General features: G+C 43.5%; 1 protein-coding gene across 1 annotated transcript in view; it reads left to right on the top strand.

Moving 5' to 3' along the window:
• The first annotated feature begins 355 nt into the window (after positions 1-355).
• The window catches only part of grid2 (glutamate receptor, ionotropic, delta 2), a 423,119-nt gene continuing 405,351 nt past the window's right edge, over positions 356-18,123 (top strand). The window contains exon 1 of the mRNA XM_053421456.1: positions 356-753. Within this exon, the coding sequence (XP_053277431.1) occupies positions 663-753 (91 nt within the window). The 5' untranslated portion in view covers positions 356-662. The remainder of the gene's footprint in view (positions 754-18,123) is intronic.

Raw genomic sequence — 18,123 nt, 5'->3', positions numbered from 1 at the left:
TTCATCATGTGGCACGTCTCTCCTCTCTAACTAAAGTCGCTGTCTGCGTAATCTGGAGGCTGATAGATCCAAAGAGGGGCCAAGGGGAGGAAAGATAAAAAGCCCCTGGGGAAAAATGGAAGTTTTGGCGTTGGCTTGGTCCACTGCTGCTGCTGCTGCTGCTGATTTGGTGATTGGTGCAGGGGGGGAACTGCGTCGCCAGATCTGAGAGCCTGGGATTCTCGGGGTCATTACAACAGGACCCGCTTCTCAAGATAACTAGGTCCCCCCTCCTGACGATATTGAAGGGGCTCCGATTTATTTCTCCAAACGAGCGGCCACATCTTCCAGCTCCCTCACTTCGCCTCGACGCGTCGCGACGGTTCTGTTTCCTCTGCGGCTCCGCGCCTCTCTCCGCTCGCCCCACAATATGATTTCATGCCGGTGAGAATTTCAACAGGGTGCCAGTGTGTGTGTGTGAGTACACGGGGATCTCTGCTGATTCCCCCTCATCGTCCAGTGAAGAGCACATCAAGGAGCCAGATTACAGGGAATTTCCTTGATGGACTATTAGAAAACAGGAGCTCCGGGGTTTTCGGGATTTTAACTCGCTCTCACTCCCAGAGCCGTGATTCTCTTTTATTTCTCTTGATTCTGGGGAGGGGGACGTACATGTGGACATCATGAAAGTTACCTCCGCTGTGATGCTGCTCGCCGCCGTGTTTTGGAGCCAGGAGTGGAAGTCGGTGCTCTCGGATTCAATCATCCACATCGGTGAGTTCCTGCGCTTTCTTCTCCGGGGCACAATGAGGCTGTGTGCGCGTCTCTCAGCCAACAGATTGGAGGTCTCAGCCTCGATCTGCGCTGCGACGCTTCAATCACAGCTCTGATGGCGATTTATTTGACACCCTGTGGTTATTACTGGGGCTGGTTTCTCCGGATGAAGGATGTAGATGCGAGACTCGAGTTCAGTCTTTGGCACAACCACACATTAGTGAATCCTTTGCGCCATTGTGGGCATGATGTCAAGCGAAGTTTCCCTTTAAGTTTAGGGGTTTACTGGGCATCAGTGGCGTAATGTAATTGTCATTTAGTCGGTGTGTTTGTAAATATGGATATGAGGTGGGCAATGTCAAGGGAAGGGGCTGCACTTCCACAGTATCCTTTACATAGGGCTGCACATGATGGCTATAAGTGCACACCATGCGCGAAAAAACAGGTGGTTTGGGATGGTGTGATGTTGCCCGGCATGGTGGGACATTTTCTGCAAATGGATTTTCCTGAAGCATAATGGCATTAGCGTCTAACATCGTGAGCCACTGCAGTGCCAGGAGGAGAGAAAGGAAAAAACACGTTTAATGCCCTATAATGAATTTTTTTTGCCTTCCACCACCACCGGCAAAGTGTGGCACTGTTGTGTTAAGTGTGATGTCGACATCAGGGAGCGATGTAGGAGCGCCCCCGGCTCCAGCTATAGGTTAGAGAGAGAGAGAGGGAGTGAGAGGGAGAGAGAGAGAGGGAGAGAGAGAGAGGGGGATGACGCTGGACTGCGTGTCTTGCAGGATGAGGACGCGAGGTGGTGGTGGTGGGCACACACAGTCACTGCACAACTCTGTGGCTTGGTGTGGGCACACAAAATAGAGGGGGCATTGTGTAGGTGCATGCCTGACAGTGATGGGCAGACACACACACACAGTCACATGCAGGAGGAAGAGCAACTATCCACGCTGAACTGGTTTTTCAGAACCTGGCACAGCCCCGGTCTCATCCATATTTCAACAGGCACTCTAAAGCATGTACAATATGTAAGACATTATGAACCACCAACGTAACCCAGTACATTATGCAGCGAGCGAGGCCTGACCTGTTGGATCCATTTAGACTCTGACTATAGCCGACAGACAGAGGCCAATGTCCTATCTGGGCTGCAGACCAAGCTGATGCTTCATATCAGGGTCCCAGCAGACGCATTACCAAATGAATGAGATTTACACAGGTTGAGTTGGCAGATAATGCATTGTATCGTGTTTGCAGACACAATAATTGCACCCACTCAATGGTGGGCAAGACAAGAGAGAGAACATTGGGTAGGTTCAGGACTGACAGTGACAGTGAGACACACACACACACACTCAAACACCCACACACACACACACACTATCAATCTAACCCACTTATGCTGCCAGTGAGCAAGGGACTGACCTGTTGGATCCGTTTAGACCCTGGCTTGCTGGATTTGCAGAGCACACCTAGTGGCTACCTGAGTCCAACTGGCCAAGAGCTGGATCAGTCCAATGTCTTCTCTGGGCTGTAGACCAAGCTGATGCTTCATATCAGGCTCACAACAGCAGCAGCAGCAGCATTACCAAATGTATGAGATTTACACAGGTCAAGTTGGCAGAGAATGCATATCATCTTGTTTGCGGGCCTGTCAATCAAACCAGCTGGAGACCTTGCGGATGAACCGAACATCATCCACAGAATATGCGAGTGAGGAAGTGATAGTTGAACTCGATTGTTGTGGATTTTATTTAGAGATTTTCGAAAATTGGGTTATGCAGAAATTCTGGCGCAGAGCAGCAGGGAGGCTGCTGGTGTGTTAGTAAAGCCACACATGCGCAGAAGCCCGCAGGCTGGGGCTGTGGGACCAACGGGGGTGGCACAGTAATCCACTGTTTAGACAGATCACCCTGTGACTGAATGGTTTGATCCCAGCATGCAGCCACATGTTTGGCAATAGTCCCGCAGCAGGACACAACAAAACTTCACCTGCTCACTGACTGTAAGTTAGATAAGAGTGTTCGCCATGTGACTAAAATCCATTGGTTGTGAGACATTTTTAGGCTCAGGGATCTGCAGCGATGTGGGCTAACTGCACCAAGGTTGTTGTCAGCTGCTGAAAGTGGGTCAAGGTTCCCTGTATGTGCACCGCCTGCTCTCTGTTCTGTACATCTCTGCTTACTGAGACGCTATTGTTTTCAAACATGGTGTCTCACTCGCTCCAGGCTACATATAAGCTTAGCCAAGGTTTTCTTTTCACAAGAATCTATTACAGTAACATGCTGATATTGAGCTTTGCTGTAAGTCTCCTTCATTGTGATTGTTCATCAGCCTAACCCTAACCCAAGAATACAACACCAGCAAATTGTACAGGTCTCAATAGCAAACATAAATACACACAGCTCCTGATCTTCCTCAGTGTTTGTGTTTATCTATCTGCCTATATACAAAGGGAATTGTAGACATAAAAATGGATAGATATATTGTACCACACAGTATTTCAAGAGTAACGGGTTCAAATTAAGCTGTACTGACACAGGATTTACAGATGTAGAGAGGCCCTCAAATCACTTCCAGTTTGCAACATAATCCATTCAAATCCCAGATATATGTTTGAGGAGGAAATTTAGTGACATGGATAATGAGAAAAAACAGCGATTCCTCCTTGACCCTGTTGTAGAAACCAGGCCAGTGACGGTGTCCAATTAGTAGAATAGACAGCCAAGGCTATGCATATAGTTTACTGGTTCCTGGTTAGTTACAGCTCCCTTTAAGGAGTGTGTTAGTTATTTTTTGCATAAACAAGCACATGTGAGTGTGTGTGTGTGTGGTGTGATTTCAGTCATTGTGTCTTTTTTTCCGCTCCCTCTCTCCCTACACCTTATTTCTAATCAATAGTTCATTTCCCTGCTAGCCGCAAGCACTTTGAATCACAACAAAAGGTTATCAACCCAAAAACAAATACTTCTCTTTTCTCATTCTGCCCATCTCTCACTCTCCATCCCCTCGCCCATCCATCCTCATCCCCACTTCCTCAGCAGACCTCGGACACAACACATAAAACTGTGGGAAATGAGTACATGAGCGGGTTTTGTGATTTGCTAATTTCTAATTTGCGGTGATGCTTCTCAAACGTAGAAGCCACTCAAACAATATAGTGATTTCCCCTCTGTCAGAATTTGAGATAATTGATATCCATGAAGATTCTCTTCGGCAGGCGTGTCACATTGGCATGTCAGGAGTAATCCCCCTTTAATCTCTAAGTTGCCGCTAAAGATGGAACAAGGAGAGAGAGGGAGAGATCGACAGGCAAAGAGAGATGTGTATCAAAGAGAAAAAAAAATGGAGGATGGAAACTATAAGAGAAAGTGCCATCATCATCATCAACCATTGTTTAGCTGCCATTACTGAAAACCTGTGGCATCCTGTAACAGAGCCGCCATTACTCCTGTGATACGAAGAGTCGTGCCCATCAGACCTTTTCATCTTGCTCTGTCCAGGCATTAAATGTTATTGAGCTGTTGGGGAGCTGGCACCACTGCCTCACCCTTCTCTCTCCCTCCCTCCCTCTGTCCCCATCCTTCTTTCTCTCTCTAATGATCAGCATGCAGAAGGGAGGGGCTGGGGGGGGGGGGGGGTTGCTTGCCTCTTGGCTATCACCGCATCGTGTACTGCATGGCAATGGCCCTCTGCTTTATGAGGGCGCCTCGTATGGATTCTCTAACAGAGAGAGAGAGAGAGAGAGGGCGAGGGAGCATACATGTGTGTGTGCTCTTGATTAGTAACACTCAGAAAGTCACTGTGATTTATGCAGCTAGATTAAGTCACCGCTTCCGAGTCACACTGTTTTTTTTTAGCCATGCTGTGTCAGAGTGCATCCGCTGGCTCACCCTCGTTCGAATAATGCATCGGCTCAGCTCTCTCTCTCTCTCTCTCTCTCTCTCTCTCTCTCTCTCTCTCCCTCTCTCTCTCTCTCTCTCTCTCTGATGCACTCACAGGCACCGTTTTCATACCCATCACTGAAATACAGTATATTAGATTTCTCCTAATGAGATGGGGCCTGGTCGGAGCCCACAGATTAATACCAGTCAGAGTTGTCAACACATTTCAAATGCCAGGGGCACGATTTTTTCTAAATTAATACAAGATGGGTTTATGTGACACAATGTCTCAATGCACAGCTGCCTGTCTGTCCCATATTACATCTGCCTTCTATGGTTATTGTTCTTTTCTCCATTCATGGCTCCTGGCTAGATCACAGCCCAATAGAAAACTGAATGAACAGGAGACGGGAGGATAAAATGGTTTGTCCGCTATGTTTTCCTGCAAGCAGCAACACTTTGTGCAGTTAATCATGGAAGCCATTGTCTGCTAATTATTGATCAATAAAATATTCAAAAGCATTTTTGGCGAGATCTATGTCATGTCATTTCCGTGCATTACAGGCTGCAGAAATCTGTTCAGCTCTTAATCTCCTACATTAACCAGAGGAAATCTTAGCAGAAGAATCAGTGGGCTTAATTTATGTATGAGTAGATGCATTGAAGAACACTTCATTTGTAAAGGAGCCATTGAGTGGTTTTTGGCCATTTGGCGGGCGGTTTTACATAAAGATATCTGGCCAGGAACTTTGTTGAATCATTGAAAAATTTAATTCATCACTGTCAGCTCATTGTAGAAGCCCCTGTGGAACCCTTCTAGAGCACTTCCTTGCTGTGATGATGCAGGGATACCGGGAGGGATACCGAGCTGAGGAGGAAACAAAATCCAACTCTGAAGGGATTTGGTCTAACAGACCGTGTTGCCTCTGCAGTCATTTAAAAAAAATTGTTGCCATTTCATTCAAGGACTTCAGGAAACATCACAGACTTGATGCTGTGCAGAAAGGAGGACAGTCGTATGTGCGTGTGCTAGATAACTCAGTGTATATCTCCACTTCTGTGTTTTACTACCAAGTTTGTATAGATATGTATCTCTGGCCCCAAAATGGCCAATGACTGTGACTAATTCCAGAAGTCTTTAGCATTTAGTTTTCACATTTTCACCCACAATGTGTGTGTGAGCGTGAATGAAGACTAATGTTAGATGACACAGATTTTTGCCTTTGATAGTCAAACTTCAAACCGTAGATGTTTTAGAGTTGCATGATTCACTCTTGGGATGCACATTAAACAGGATAGTTCAACATTTGCATTGGGCACTCCACTAATGATGCACAATCCAAAATACTTTACTTCAATTAGAGCAGCAATTCTTTTTTACAAACATTTTAAATGGTAACTTGGCACCGATCTATGTGCAGTCTGTGTCTGTCAAGACCAAACCACGTGTTGACACATAATGGAAACGTCTCTTTGATTATCATCTAATCATCTATTTTGGATGTGTTTTTCAATCTGCATCTCACACTGTAGGCTCTTGGAAACTTGTGTCATTTCATTATTTGTGGTGTGAGGAAATGAAGGGGCCAAACAAAGAGGGAGATTTGTCCTGGCATGGCCTGGTTTTTCTTTCACCATGGTTCTATTCTGGTCTTTTCCATGGAGAAGGATTTCTGAACATCCCAGTGTGTGTGTTGTGTGTGTGAATGGTTGTTCTGCCTGGTTTTGTCTACTTGTTTCACAGCTGTCAACAGCACTTCCTCCTTAGAACTATCAACTTCTGTGTGTGTGCGAGCGCGTGCGCACGTGTATTTTAATCTGCAGTTATGGACCCATCCTGAAGGGTGGGGGCTTGGCAGTGTGCATTAAATGCGTCATATCTTTTGAGTTATGTATCTACGAGTGTTGACAGTTGTGCTGGTCTATGCTCTTTTTGACTGGGAAGATTTAGCACCTCGCAATTCTGTGTTTTATAGGATTTCATATATATATGTGTGTGTGTGTGTGTGTGTGTGTGTGTGTATGTGTGTGTGTGTGTGCACAGGAGGGAGTTATGGTTCACGCAGATTGAAACCTTGGGCCTGTTTTGTGTATGTTTTTGAGATATTTGAGACTCTCGTGCATCGTGTTGTGAAGGAGACAGACAGTAGCTCTGACGTTTGTACCTGGTCACTGAGGCAGAGCCTTTAACCAGGCCACAGAGACAGAGGGAATATGTGTGTGTCTTTGTGTTTGTGTGTGTGTGTGTCTGTGTGTTTCTGAGGTTGAGACGGACTGACAGGTAGCTGTGAGAAGAAGGTTGATTGCTTGTCTGAAGCGAGGCAGTCCAGCCCAGCTGAAGGTGCCTCATCTCACGGCAGAAGTCAGTTTTGCAGGTAGAACAGACCAGATGGCCCGGCAAGGTCTTGTACAACGCAAGCCAGTGTTCCCGGATGATTGTATTGTGTGTTTGTGCTCATCCGACCCACACAGTCACACGTGCTTAACGTCATCGGAGGACAGGAACCTTTGTTGTTCGCTGAAACAGGTGTCAGGCTGCTTATTGTGGAGATTGATTTAAATCGCTTCCGTGAGCACAGAATCATCCCCCTCTTGTTGTGTTTGTTTCATATGAATTAATATGAAACAACACAAAAAAGGCTGCCACATCTTGGCTGAAGGAAAATCCATAATAATACATATCGTAGCACCTAATGTTGTGTTAGATCTTTTTACCCAACTTAATTCCCTGCGATAATGTTTTATCTTTTATCTGCTATTCATGTCCTGTCGGCCTCAATAACCTGAGCTCATACAACTTGTGTTTCAGTAAGAAAAGCATTCCCCCTTATTTTGACCCGAACAAATGCTCAGATGTAATAAACTGTGCTTTTTTTCACAGACTACTTTGGGTCAAAGTTTAACAATGACATCAAATAGTGGAACGAAATAACATCTGTTAGACTAAAGGTTAAAACGGACCTATATCTTTTTATTGAAGAGTACAGACCCAAAGCAACAGTGTGTGTTTACATTTTAACACTTTGTCAATCGTTTTATATAAGCGCTCTCTTTTTTTACATGGAGACCATTTTACCGGTTCTGGTCAGTGATTAGTTTTAGCACAGAAAAGCTGGTGATAAAGGGGCCGTGCAGCGGTTGGAAGTTTGCTCTTCAATCAGCAAAGAGCTATATCAGGACACAGGTTACATGGGTTTATAGCCCTGAAAGCCGTCCATGTTATAGAATTGGAATATTTTCATCTAACATAGTTCTGCAGCTGCTCATAATATGTTTACTGTGGTTGTGCATTTCCTGCGACATGCGTGCATTTAAAATGATTTACAACCAGAAATGGGGACACATTATACGATGCCACCAATCCATTGAGGAATTTATCACACTATAGAGAGCATCAAAAATACAAATATGTAGATTAAATAGTGAGAGTGACAGCAATCCTCCTCAGAAGTGCCTGGTTTGCAGCAGGTCTGTGTGTCAGGCTAATGATGAAATAAACTTTAAATGAGAGAAGACTCCTCGCTAATGACTTAGTGCTGGCATTAGCGCCTGTTTATATGTGTGTGTGTGTGTGTGTGTGTGCGGCTGTACATTTCTATTGCATGTGCAGCATACACACACTGTATTTGGGTGTAATTGTCTTTGTCTGTTGTTCATCCATTTTGTACTTCCCTCACTCTTGCAGTCGATGCTGGCAGCGGCTCTGTCGTCGCTCTCTATACTTTGCTTTCCGTTCTCTTGTTCTCTGGATATCTGTCTCACTGGGGCAGAGGCCGTCCTGAATATGCAGAAAATGTTTTTTTTTGTGAACATACTGTATTTGAAGGAGCACGCCAGGCCTCCATGTGTGTGTTAACATTTTCATAGCGTGAATACTGCACTGAATTTGCATGCATAGTAAAAGTGCTCTTTTCTGCATCCCTGGGCCATGAGTTGTATGTATGGGCACATACCAGCCTGCGTGTTTGTGTGTGTTTATGTAAGCGCCTTCATGCACGTGAGTTTATGTGAGTTGCCAGTGTAATTTCCTGGCACTACCCCTCTCTCTCTCTCCTCTGAATTATTTCTCTTGACAACCAATCATGGGCAGGCTGCATTTCATTGCTCTATAAAAAAAAAACTGAAAGCGGGGCATTGGCAAGTTTCTTCTACAATGTGCACATATGCAACCACGTTAACACACACAAACACATGCGGAAGGAACACACAGTCACAGAACATCTGCACTCCACCACATGCACAACGTTTTGAAATCTAAGCATCATTCCCTTTACAGTCGTCATTGCTCAACTCCTTCGTAAATGATTCATGGAACAGTAAAGCATGCAGATAGTCGGCCTAGAACTTGGTTGTTCTACAGCCTTTTAAACATATATATCCCTTGGGATGCAATGCTTTTGAAAACGGCTTTTCCATTTTTGCTTGAAGACCCAAAGAAACACACGGAGAATAACTCTTTTTTTGTTTTTCAACTAAATACAGAAATGAACTTATAAATACGTTATTAATGGAACAGTTGTGAGGTGAAGCCTGTATTTCAGATCATACATATACCTGTAGTATAACCTATAATATAGAAATACCAGAGGAAAAGAATGAAAACCAAAAACTTTGATGCAACTTATCCGCAGCCTCACTCTATTCATGTCACCATTTTGTGAAAAACAACAATTTTAGTTTTTACAATTATTCAGAATAATAAGTACATAATCGTAAACTGAATGGTAACTTTTCTTCAGTTATTTTTAATGTGACCTTTAAGCAGCAGTTGTGCCGTTGACATGATGTGAAAATTCAAAATATATTTGGATATTCTTCCACATCTTGCTGCCTCTGCCTCTCTGAGCTCAGACCTTATGCAGCCGCTGCTGCTGCTGTAGCTAATCTCTTCTTGTGTGGGTTGAGATTTACTGCGATCACATTTGTTACTGTAAATTCATGGTGTGAGTATTTATGCCCACATGCTCTCGGTCCTGTTGAATAGTGGTTGTTTCATTTCTCCTCATCACAAAACCAAATGAACTTCCACAGTGTTGGTCTCTTCCCTCCGAGGTCAAACCATCTTTTCTTTTGTGGTTTTATTGTAGCATTTTTCACTTTCCCTCCCTTATTCATTCTCCATCTTCCCTCCTCTCTCAGCATTTCTGGCCCGATTTCCAACTTTTTCTCTCTGTCATTTTATTCTGTACTTTTTATGACCTGGATTTTTCTGTTTGCCTGTGCTCCATCTGCCCTTATATGTTCTCTCACCCCACCACCCACCCCCCCACCCCTGCATAGCGCTCCTCTCCCTCTTTTGTCTCCACCTCCCCCTTGATGTTTGCTGTCAGTGATTAGAGAAACAGGCATCAGAACTGAGAGGTGTTAAACACTTTGCTAATCACTGTCGTGGAATCGTATTGTGCCGTTTGTTGTTTTGCCTGACACACTTGGCAACACGTCACAAAGCTGCCTGCGTGCGCCCATCTGGATCGTAGCTTTCCATCTCGTGCTCCTGTAGGGTCATAAACAGAGAAATACACAAACTGAGTGGCCATTTTGCACGAGTTTGATTACTCGTGATTTGAAAGTCTTCCGTGTGCAGATAAGAGGAAATTGACCAATTTGGAGATTAGATCAAATGGAACAGGATAATCCTTCATTAGACCCACAACAGGGACATTTGCTTAGTGGCAGGGGCAAACATTACATGTAAACATGCAATGTAAATGCAGGGAAAATATATAAAAAACAATATATGAATAGAATAGAATATATAGAGAATATGTACAATTTGAGCAGAACACATAAAGTGTAACTGAGTTGCACATGAGCTTTTGAATGCCCAGATAGACATGAGTGTTGCAAAGTTGCGTGAGTTACACCTGAGTCCATAGCGTTGCTTTTTTATACCTATATTGGAATTGACAGGCTACCTCTGCTTATCATGCCAACAATATACACTAAAAGTGAAAAATAAAAAAATATATGCTTGATTATGCCGTTAGTATAATTTGTTGTGTCACAAATCAGATTCAATGAACCAATTAGACGTCCATCATGGGTGAAATGCCCGAGTTGCAGTCTGCAGCCTTCACAACCTCCATTAAGTTTTAACTGAGTCTCTGAGACACACTCACACCTTTGTGTTGTCATAAACCTCTCTGTAATGAATGTTTATCTACAGGTCGTATGTGCACACATCACATGCATGTGGGAGGCAAACGAACCGAATGAGCCGCAGTGCATCAATGAAGTTGTTTTATTGAAAACAAACACTGTTTACGACCCAGTCCCCGTTTACAACCGTTTTTATTACTTGTCTGAGTGAGTCAATGTCATGCATGTTAAATTACACATGCCTCAGTCAGTGCTATTTACTGAATGAAAACCTGTGTGATGGGGGTGAAAGCTTTGATGCCAAGTATGTCCCTCTTGATTATATTACCTCCATCAACCTGAAGGGGGAGAATGAACATAGTTACAAACACCGTTTTGGTTCAAATGAATTGAAATACATTTATTTAGGTTGTACAAAACATGTGGAATATGCACGTAGCTCCCGTCACCTTGGGGCTATAGTCTTTTTCTCTTGTTTTTGTTACATCCATGAGATCTGCAGTTGCCTTATATGTCCATCGGAATGTGCATGCGTGTCTCTGCAAGTACAAAAGGTGATAAAACATATATATACCTGTATATTTTTTTTTTCAATTTTATTACCATAGAGACACCATTAGTGGTGCACACTCCCCAGACATAGAATAGTATACAGCCCAAATACATTACATACACATATAGTGCATCGTTCTTCATTTGTTGCCTAGTTTTGTCGCCCCTCTTTGCATTATAACAACCCGCCCTGTGCACTCCTGGTGAAAGGACTGTATATTGTTCCACATGTTTCCTGCAGCCAAACGACGCCTTTGTGCATCCATGCAGATCAACACACAGTAGATTGCAGAAACACAGCTCCTGAGGCTAAAAAGCTGTACTGTGAAATGATTTATGCAGACACCGCATGCAGCGCAAACAACATTAGGTAATAATAAATGTGTGAGACAGCAACAGTAGGTAGCTGGAGTTGGCTGTGGTGGCCATTCAAACAACACTACGTGATGAGAATGTGATATAGGTCTGTCAAGCTGAATTACTTTAGATCCTCCCCTAGGTGCATGCTTGTTCCTTCTGCAGTGTTGTATGCTTGCACAGCCGTATGTCTCAAAAGTGTAGCTTACTTTAAATGACCGTAAAAAACAAATCACGTACAAACTTTCTAATGGAAATTCTTCTTGTATGCAAGGTGCCTCTTCTCTTAAGAATCAAAAACTCAGCGTGTGATGAATCATCTATATTTCAAATCATGCAGCATGGAGAGAAGGACTCGGTGGTTGTTCGCCCCAAAAAAAACTGTTCCAGAATGTCGGTTTTTGAAAACTCAGGATAGATGGAAAAAATGTGCTGACTTGGTTTAGGTTCAGCCAAAGATGGACGCTTTCATCCGTTAACTCCTCACTCCTTGTGCCTGTGACCTCAAACACCCACAGATGTCACCCGAAGAATCTCCACTAGTTATCCCTCTGACCTCTTCCTGTTTCCTGACAAAGCAGAGCTACTGTCTCTGCCTGTAATGCCTGCATCAATACATGATACATCACATCTCACACACTCATCCCCGCGTGACCCCCTGAGTCTCACTCTGCTACCCTGTGGTTATGGTGGTCAATAGCAGTTAGCAGGATTCTTCCCTGGGGACCAGAGCAAGTGTTTCGTTCACAGGTCCTGTTATCACCACCCGCTCAACCAGTCGGACGTCATGGAGCCGATACAGGCTCAGGAAGGGAAGAAGCTTATACTTTCCAAAATTCAGTAGAATAAAGTGTACAACAGTTTGAAATTCTACATTACAAGTAAATGTCCTGCACAAAAAAAGAGAGAAAGTGCAAGAACAAGCAACAAAATGTGACTAATGTATGCAAAAAGCAGTCATGTCGTGTTATGCAATGAACCAAAGCAGCATTTTATTGTTCAACTTACCTAACGCAATCTCTGCAAACAGATTCGGCATTTTCACAGGCAGAGTCTGTAGGTTTTGAGACTTTGAGCCCAGAGGCCTTCTGGTTGATGTGTCTGGTTTGACCAATCATGTTTGAGCAGGCTTTGGTTGCCTGCAGGTAAACAGTCTGTGTGGGGAGAAGAAAATAACTAATACACATTCATATGCAGAAAGCTGTTCATAGATATTAGTTGAAATTTCGTCTGGACTCAAATCAATAAAAACAACAGAGCATCACTTTGTTTTTTGGCATAAACATTGGATTAATGTGATAAAAGAAACTAGTCCGACTGCAAACAGTGAATGGAAGATAGAGTCTTGGCCCAGATATCCACTGTCATTGAAAGCCCAAAAATATTGGCTATTGCCCCCAGAGGCTCATTTGTAATGAGACGATAGCCGAGGGGCCTCGAGATTCCTTCAGATGAAGCCAACTTTAAACCATTGAGATCCCTTTCATTGCTGGTTGGTTTCATGGTTTTCAAATGGATTGTTAAGTTCACAGAAAACCAGTAAACAGTAACACAAGAACCCAAAATGAGACTTTCATAATGCCTGTGTGGTTCACTCCGAACTGCACTGGTACAGGACCTGGTCTGTGTGTGTGACTCTTAATAAAGCTGCAAGTGCTTGTCTCTCAGCTGCTCATAATGTAACATAATTCACAGTTTCATAATAGCTTACAAATTTGTATCCTGAAGCAGGTCGAAATAAAAACTTCATTGTTATTTACAGCACCGAATGCCATAGGGACCGGTAGAAAGCAGGCTGGCATATTGATTATACTGCATTTTTTTTCCTGATTACACAGACTCTGTGATAGTTACAGCATCCAGATTAAAGGGGTAGATCCTGGGAAATGTTTTGCTGCTTTACGTGCCTTGATCTTTTTTCAAAGTAGATGCACACATCCCAAGGACCAACATTTTTTGCTTAAGCATGAGGATAAAGAAAAAAATGGAGGTCTGCAAACCCTAGCTCCTCTCAACGGAGCTTTGATGAAATATCCACCGTTGACGAGTCGACCTTTGACCCTTTTCAAAGGGCTCTGTGGCGTTGATGTGATGGTGTCGTCGCCATCGCCGCTTGTTTCCCACCTCAGACGATGACCTGTGGATTATTATTGATATTCCTAGAGCTCATATCGAGAGATGTTTTTCCGTCATGTCTAAATATTTATAAATTCATTTTTAAACCATCTGACGTGAATTCTTAACTGTAATTAATATGATAATGTGTTTCCCTCTTGAACCCCTGAAGGAATATCTTATGTCGAGGAACACTCAGGCACAGCTAGTTCCTCTTGCACAGTGGTATCTGTAACTGAGACAGCTTCATTAGAAAGTGTCTGGCTGTGGACAACCCTCTGGGCTCGTCTTTTCTCCTCCTCACTTGTTTTTTCTCTTTGCTGCACACTCTCACTCTCCTAACCCTTCACCCTCTTGCCCACACGCTATCACCACACTCTCTAATCTACAATCAAAGGGAAAACATCCCATCTGTTCCCATCAAGCTCATATCCTGCTCCTTCTTTGCGTGTCCTTTTTGTCATCGAATGTCTGAAGTGCATTCCACTTGTTACCGGCTTCATGCGTGCACAGTGCTCGCATCTCTCAGACAGCACATTTCAAAGCTACACTTATTTATACGACAAGGGAGGAGGTGAGTCTGTACTGCGAGTCGAGTCAGGAGTTATTACCTGTTCCCCGTATTATGTGCGGAGGACTCCAGCATCAGCGCTGATACCTAATTTTTATTCAGGAATGCTGCCAAGGAAACTGCAGACAATGCCACAGACACGACAATAATGTATAGTTCAACTAGACAAACAGCCAGACATGTGCCCCTATACTCAGAGGCCGACACTGCAATGAGAGAGTTTAGTTTCTTCTAGCCTCTCTGTAAAAACTCTTGACACTAGGAATGGCTCAGGTCTATTGGATTCTTCTCTCACCTGGTTCAGTGGAAGAATTACACGGCTAAACTTGCTGTGTCAGACCACTTCTCCCCCGTCTGTCTTCATCTGGACCAGCTGTCTTTGACGGAGCAAATATGGAGGGTTTCTTGGCTTTCATCTCTTTTTTTTACTGCATCTATTTTTAACACTGACGCACTTTACCTTTTCCTCTGTGCTCACGCTTCGTATTTGCCTGCTGTGTGCAGACAGAGAGCAGTAAAAGCCCAGATGGAACTAATAACATTAACAATGGCTCATATTTATTTAAGTGTCCAGGAAACCACCAGTGAGCCGTCGTGCACAATATCCGAGCCTTGGGATGGGATGCTGCCATTTGTTTTATTATTGCACCTGTGTTGTTTCTGTTGTGACCTGTCAAAATGTCTGCCATGAAAAAGTAAGTAAAAGATATACTGAGCATACAATTTCAGTAACGAGAGCCTACCCCGATCTAAAGCAATCCCTGGCGCAGAATCACTGATACGTTGGATGCTCCAATAGAAACCCTGCTCACTCTCCTTTAATGTGGTGCAGGACTGGCCCGAGAGCCTAAGTCTGCTCAGGGCCCCCTTGGCTACCAGAGGGCCCCCGAGAGCCCGTTAAATCCCTCACGACAGAGATTGATTTTTTTTTTTTATATATCAGGATATAGTAAGTCAATCGAGGCAACCCTTCAAAAACCCAATAAAATGTTAAAGGACTGGCAAGTTGATACTATGAGTTTAATCAATTCCTGCTACCGCTGTCAGAGCTGGGGTCACGTTCATGCTGGGATGCACAGTGTGACGATATGTGGTCGATCAGGGGCGGACTGGGGTAATAATAATAATAATTCTAATTATTTGACTCCATTCCAGGCTCAGCCAGAGTGCGCACAGCCCGGCCAAAGCACTACCAATGGTCAATAGTACTTGTGGCAACGAGGCGGTGGGGGTCCCCTAAATCAAATCTTACTTATGGCCCCATAAAGGTCGGGGCAGGCTCTGAGGTGGTGACGTCATGCGTTGCCATTTTAAATTGTGCGTCCGTTTTGTCACAATTAGCTGAATTCAGATTTTCATTCAGCAAATCAATCAGATTGTGTTGAAACAAACACTCTGGTGAACCTGTGAGCGGGTGGACAGGGTGTGTTGTTCACGTGGTCGTGGATTCTATCCCTTGTGTTCTTCTCCTCAGAATGGCTGGGACAGACAGCATGGCACGCTAGCTTTAAAGTCGTCTGTGTTGTCAAAGGTAAATGCAAAAGTTGAAGATAAAAGTAGGAAATGCACACATGCACGTAGACTAAACAGTTTTATTGGAGTTGATTGTTCACATATGTGCAGCTCATTGCACCCACTTCACTGCTCCTTCAGGTCTATGGAAGTAATGTTGCTGTTTGTTTCTGCAAGATGTGTATTTCTTTGAGTTCTGTAAGAACACTGCCACTAATCTTTCCTCGAAATCACATCTGGCTCCATCCAATAAGATAAATCTGATTTTGAACTTCCGTTTCATTCATGCCAGACTGCATGAAGGAATTACTAGAAGATTTACCTCTCTCTCTCACAGCAGTGCGTCTTTCAGCGGAAATGTTTATCAGCCTCTTTATCTTTGTCCAGACACGGAGTCGACAAACAATAAGGAACAATTTAATGGCTATGGGGAATAAAAGAAGTCCTTTGTAGCACTGTTAAAAAGTGTTGTATTATTCATCAGTTGACTTTGTTGACTGGTAGCTACATATATAAGGGTTAGGTCAGTTTCTCTTCTCCCCTTTCTCAAATCTTTATTTAACTTCTTTATTTATTTCCATGTCTCTACCTCCCTCCAGCCCATCCTTCTCCATGCAGATAGTCCTAATAAAATGAGAAGTTATCAGACACTTCTGTAGTTTAGCTCTGCCTCTGTGCTCGTAGCGTTTGGGGAAGCTGTGTGTCTTGAGGAAGAGTAGGAACTCTTAAAAACTTCACACATCACTGAAGTTGTATTTCAGGCATTTTAATACAAGTCATAAAGCAATGGCAATAAGTTGAATCTTCATTACTGCTGCTTACTTCATCTTTGTTTCTTTTATATAACCATTATTCACTTGACTGAAAATATCTCTTTGCGGTAAAAAATAATTAGAACCGGGTACTGGTAATCCTTATGCAAATGTCTTATTCAATTACACTGTGGTCCTGAGCATAAGTCTTGTAGCTAAATCTTAAAAAGTTAAGCTGCAAATCCTCTTTAGTCTGAAGGTCCCAGCTCTAATCATCAGGATATTGTTGTGTTTTTGGTCCTATTTATTTGACTGATTCCTGGTGACCTGTGTGTGCGTGTGTGTGCGAGCATGAGGGGGAATGTGTGAATATATTCTGTGCGCAGGTATAAATTCGGGCAAGGAAAGGGGACTCTAGTTGTGTTCCATTTCCAAGTTGTCTATATGTCAAAAACACTTTCACGCTAACACGTGCACACTCAGAGAAAAAAATACAATCACACACACACACCTAAGGGAGTTAGCAGAGCTTAGAAGAGGACATGCACAATAGGACAATGCTGTAATTCAGGAACGGTTTAGTGGTGAGGGGGGAAGAGTGGATTAGTTTGTATTGTGGCTACAGGGCAGCAGGAGTCCAAAGTCAACATACAGCACTAAAGTGAAATTGACTTTAGACAACAAAGTCGAGCTGTGAAATTAATGCATGTGCACATTCGGGCTCCTTTAGCTGCTGGTCATATTGGCGCTATGTACGGATTCATGTATTGTGTCTCATAGATCTGTTTTCTATTTACATGCATGTACTGTATGTGCAGGCTAGAGTGCTTCAGGGGGATTACTACATTATGTCAACAAAGTGTTCTGCAGGTTTAGTGGAACATCAAGGTGAGACAGAACAGACTGGAGCAAAACACTATGAGGCTCACTGCGGCATCATGGGAAACATGTACACATGCAGTCTCTGAAAGGAATCATGCTGTGGATTGCATACGTGTGGGACTTAATTATTTAAAACCATTTCAAATAATAAAACAAATTGCCTCCCCCAAGAAGCACATGTCTCTGTGGGTTTGTTTGTTTGTCTTCAGGATAACACAAAGCTACTGAACGGTTTCCTATGATACATGGTGGAAGGGTGGGACATGGGCCAGGAAAGAACTACTTGACTTTTGCTGTAGATCTGGACAAAGGGATGGATCCAGATAGGATAGGGTGTTGTTGTTTTTTCACACCAATATTCCAGTGGATAAGACGTGGATCTCCGAAAAAAATATGCACATTCAGGCGTCAGACATCGATGAGTGTAAAATTGGGTGCATTCGCTGTCAGTCTAAATTTTTGTATAAAATTACATATCAGATGCAAAGTACACACATTCAAAGTGGTAGACCTTGGCAGTCAGGTGTTTATGCGCACACACACACACACACACACACACGCACACACACACACACACAAACACACACACACACATGCACAGACACTCCACTCCTATCAAGGGCTGTCCTGTCTGGCTGTGCGG

Source organism: Pleuronectes platessa, chromosome 4 (assembly GCF_947347685.1).
Source record: "Pleuronectes platessa chromosome 4, fPlePla1.1, whole genome shotgun sequence".
Taxonomy (NCBI): Eukaryota; Metazoa; Chordata; class Actinopteri; order Pleuronectiformes; family Pleuronectidae; genus Pleuronectes; species Pleuronectes platessa.
This window is presented reverse-complemented; position numbering and strand designations above follow the sequence as displayed.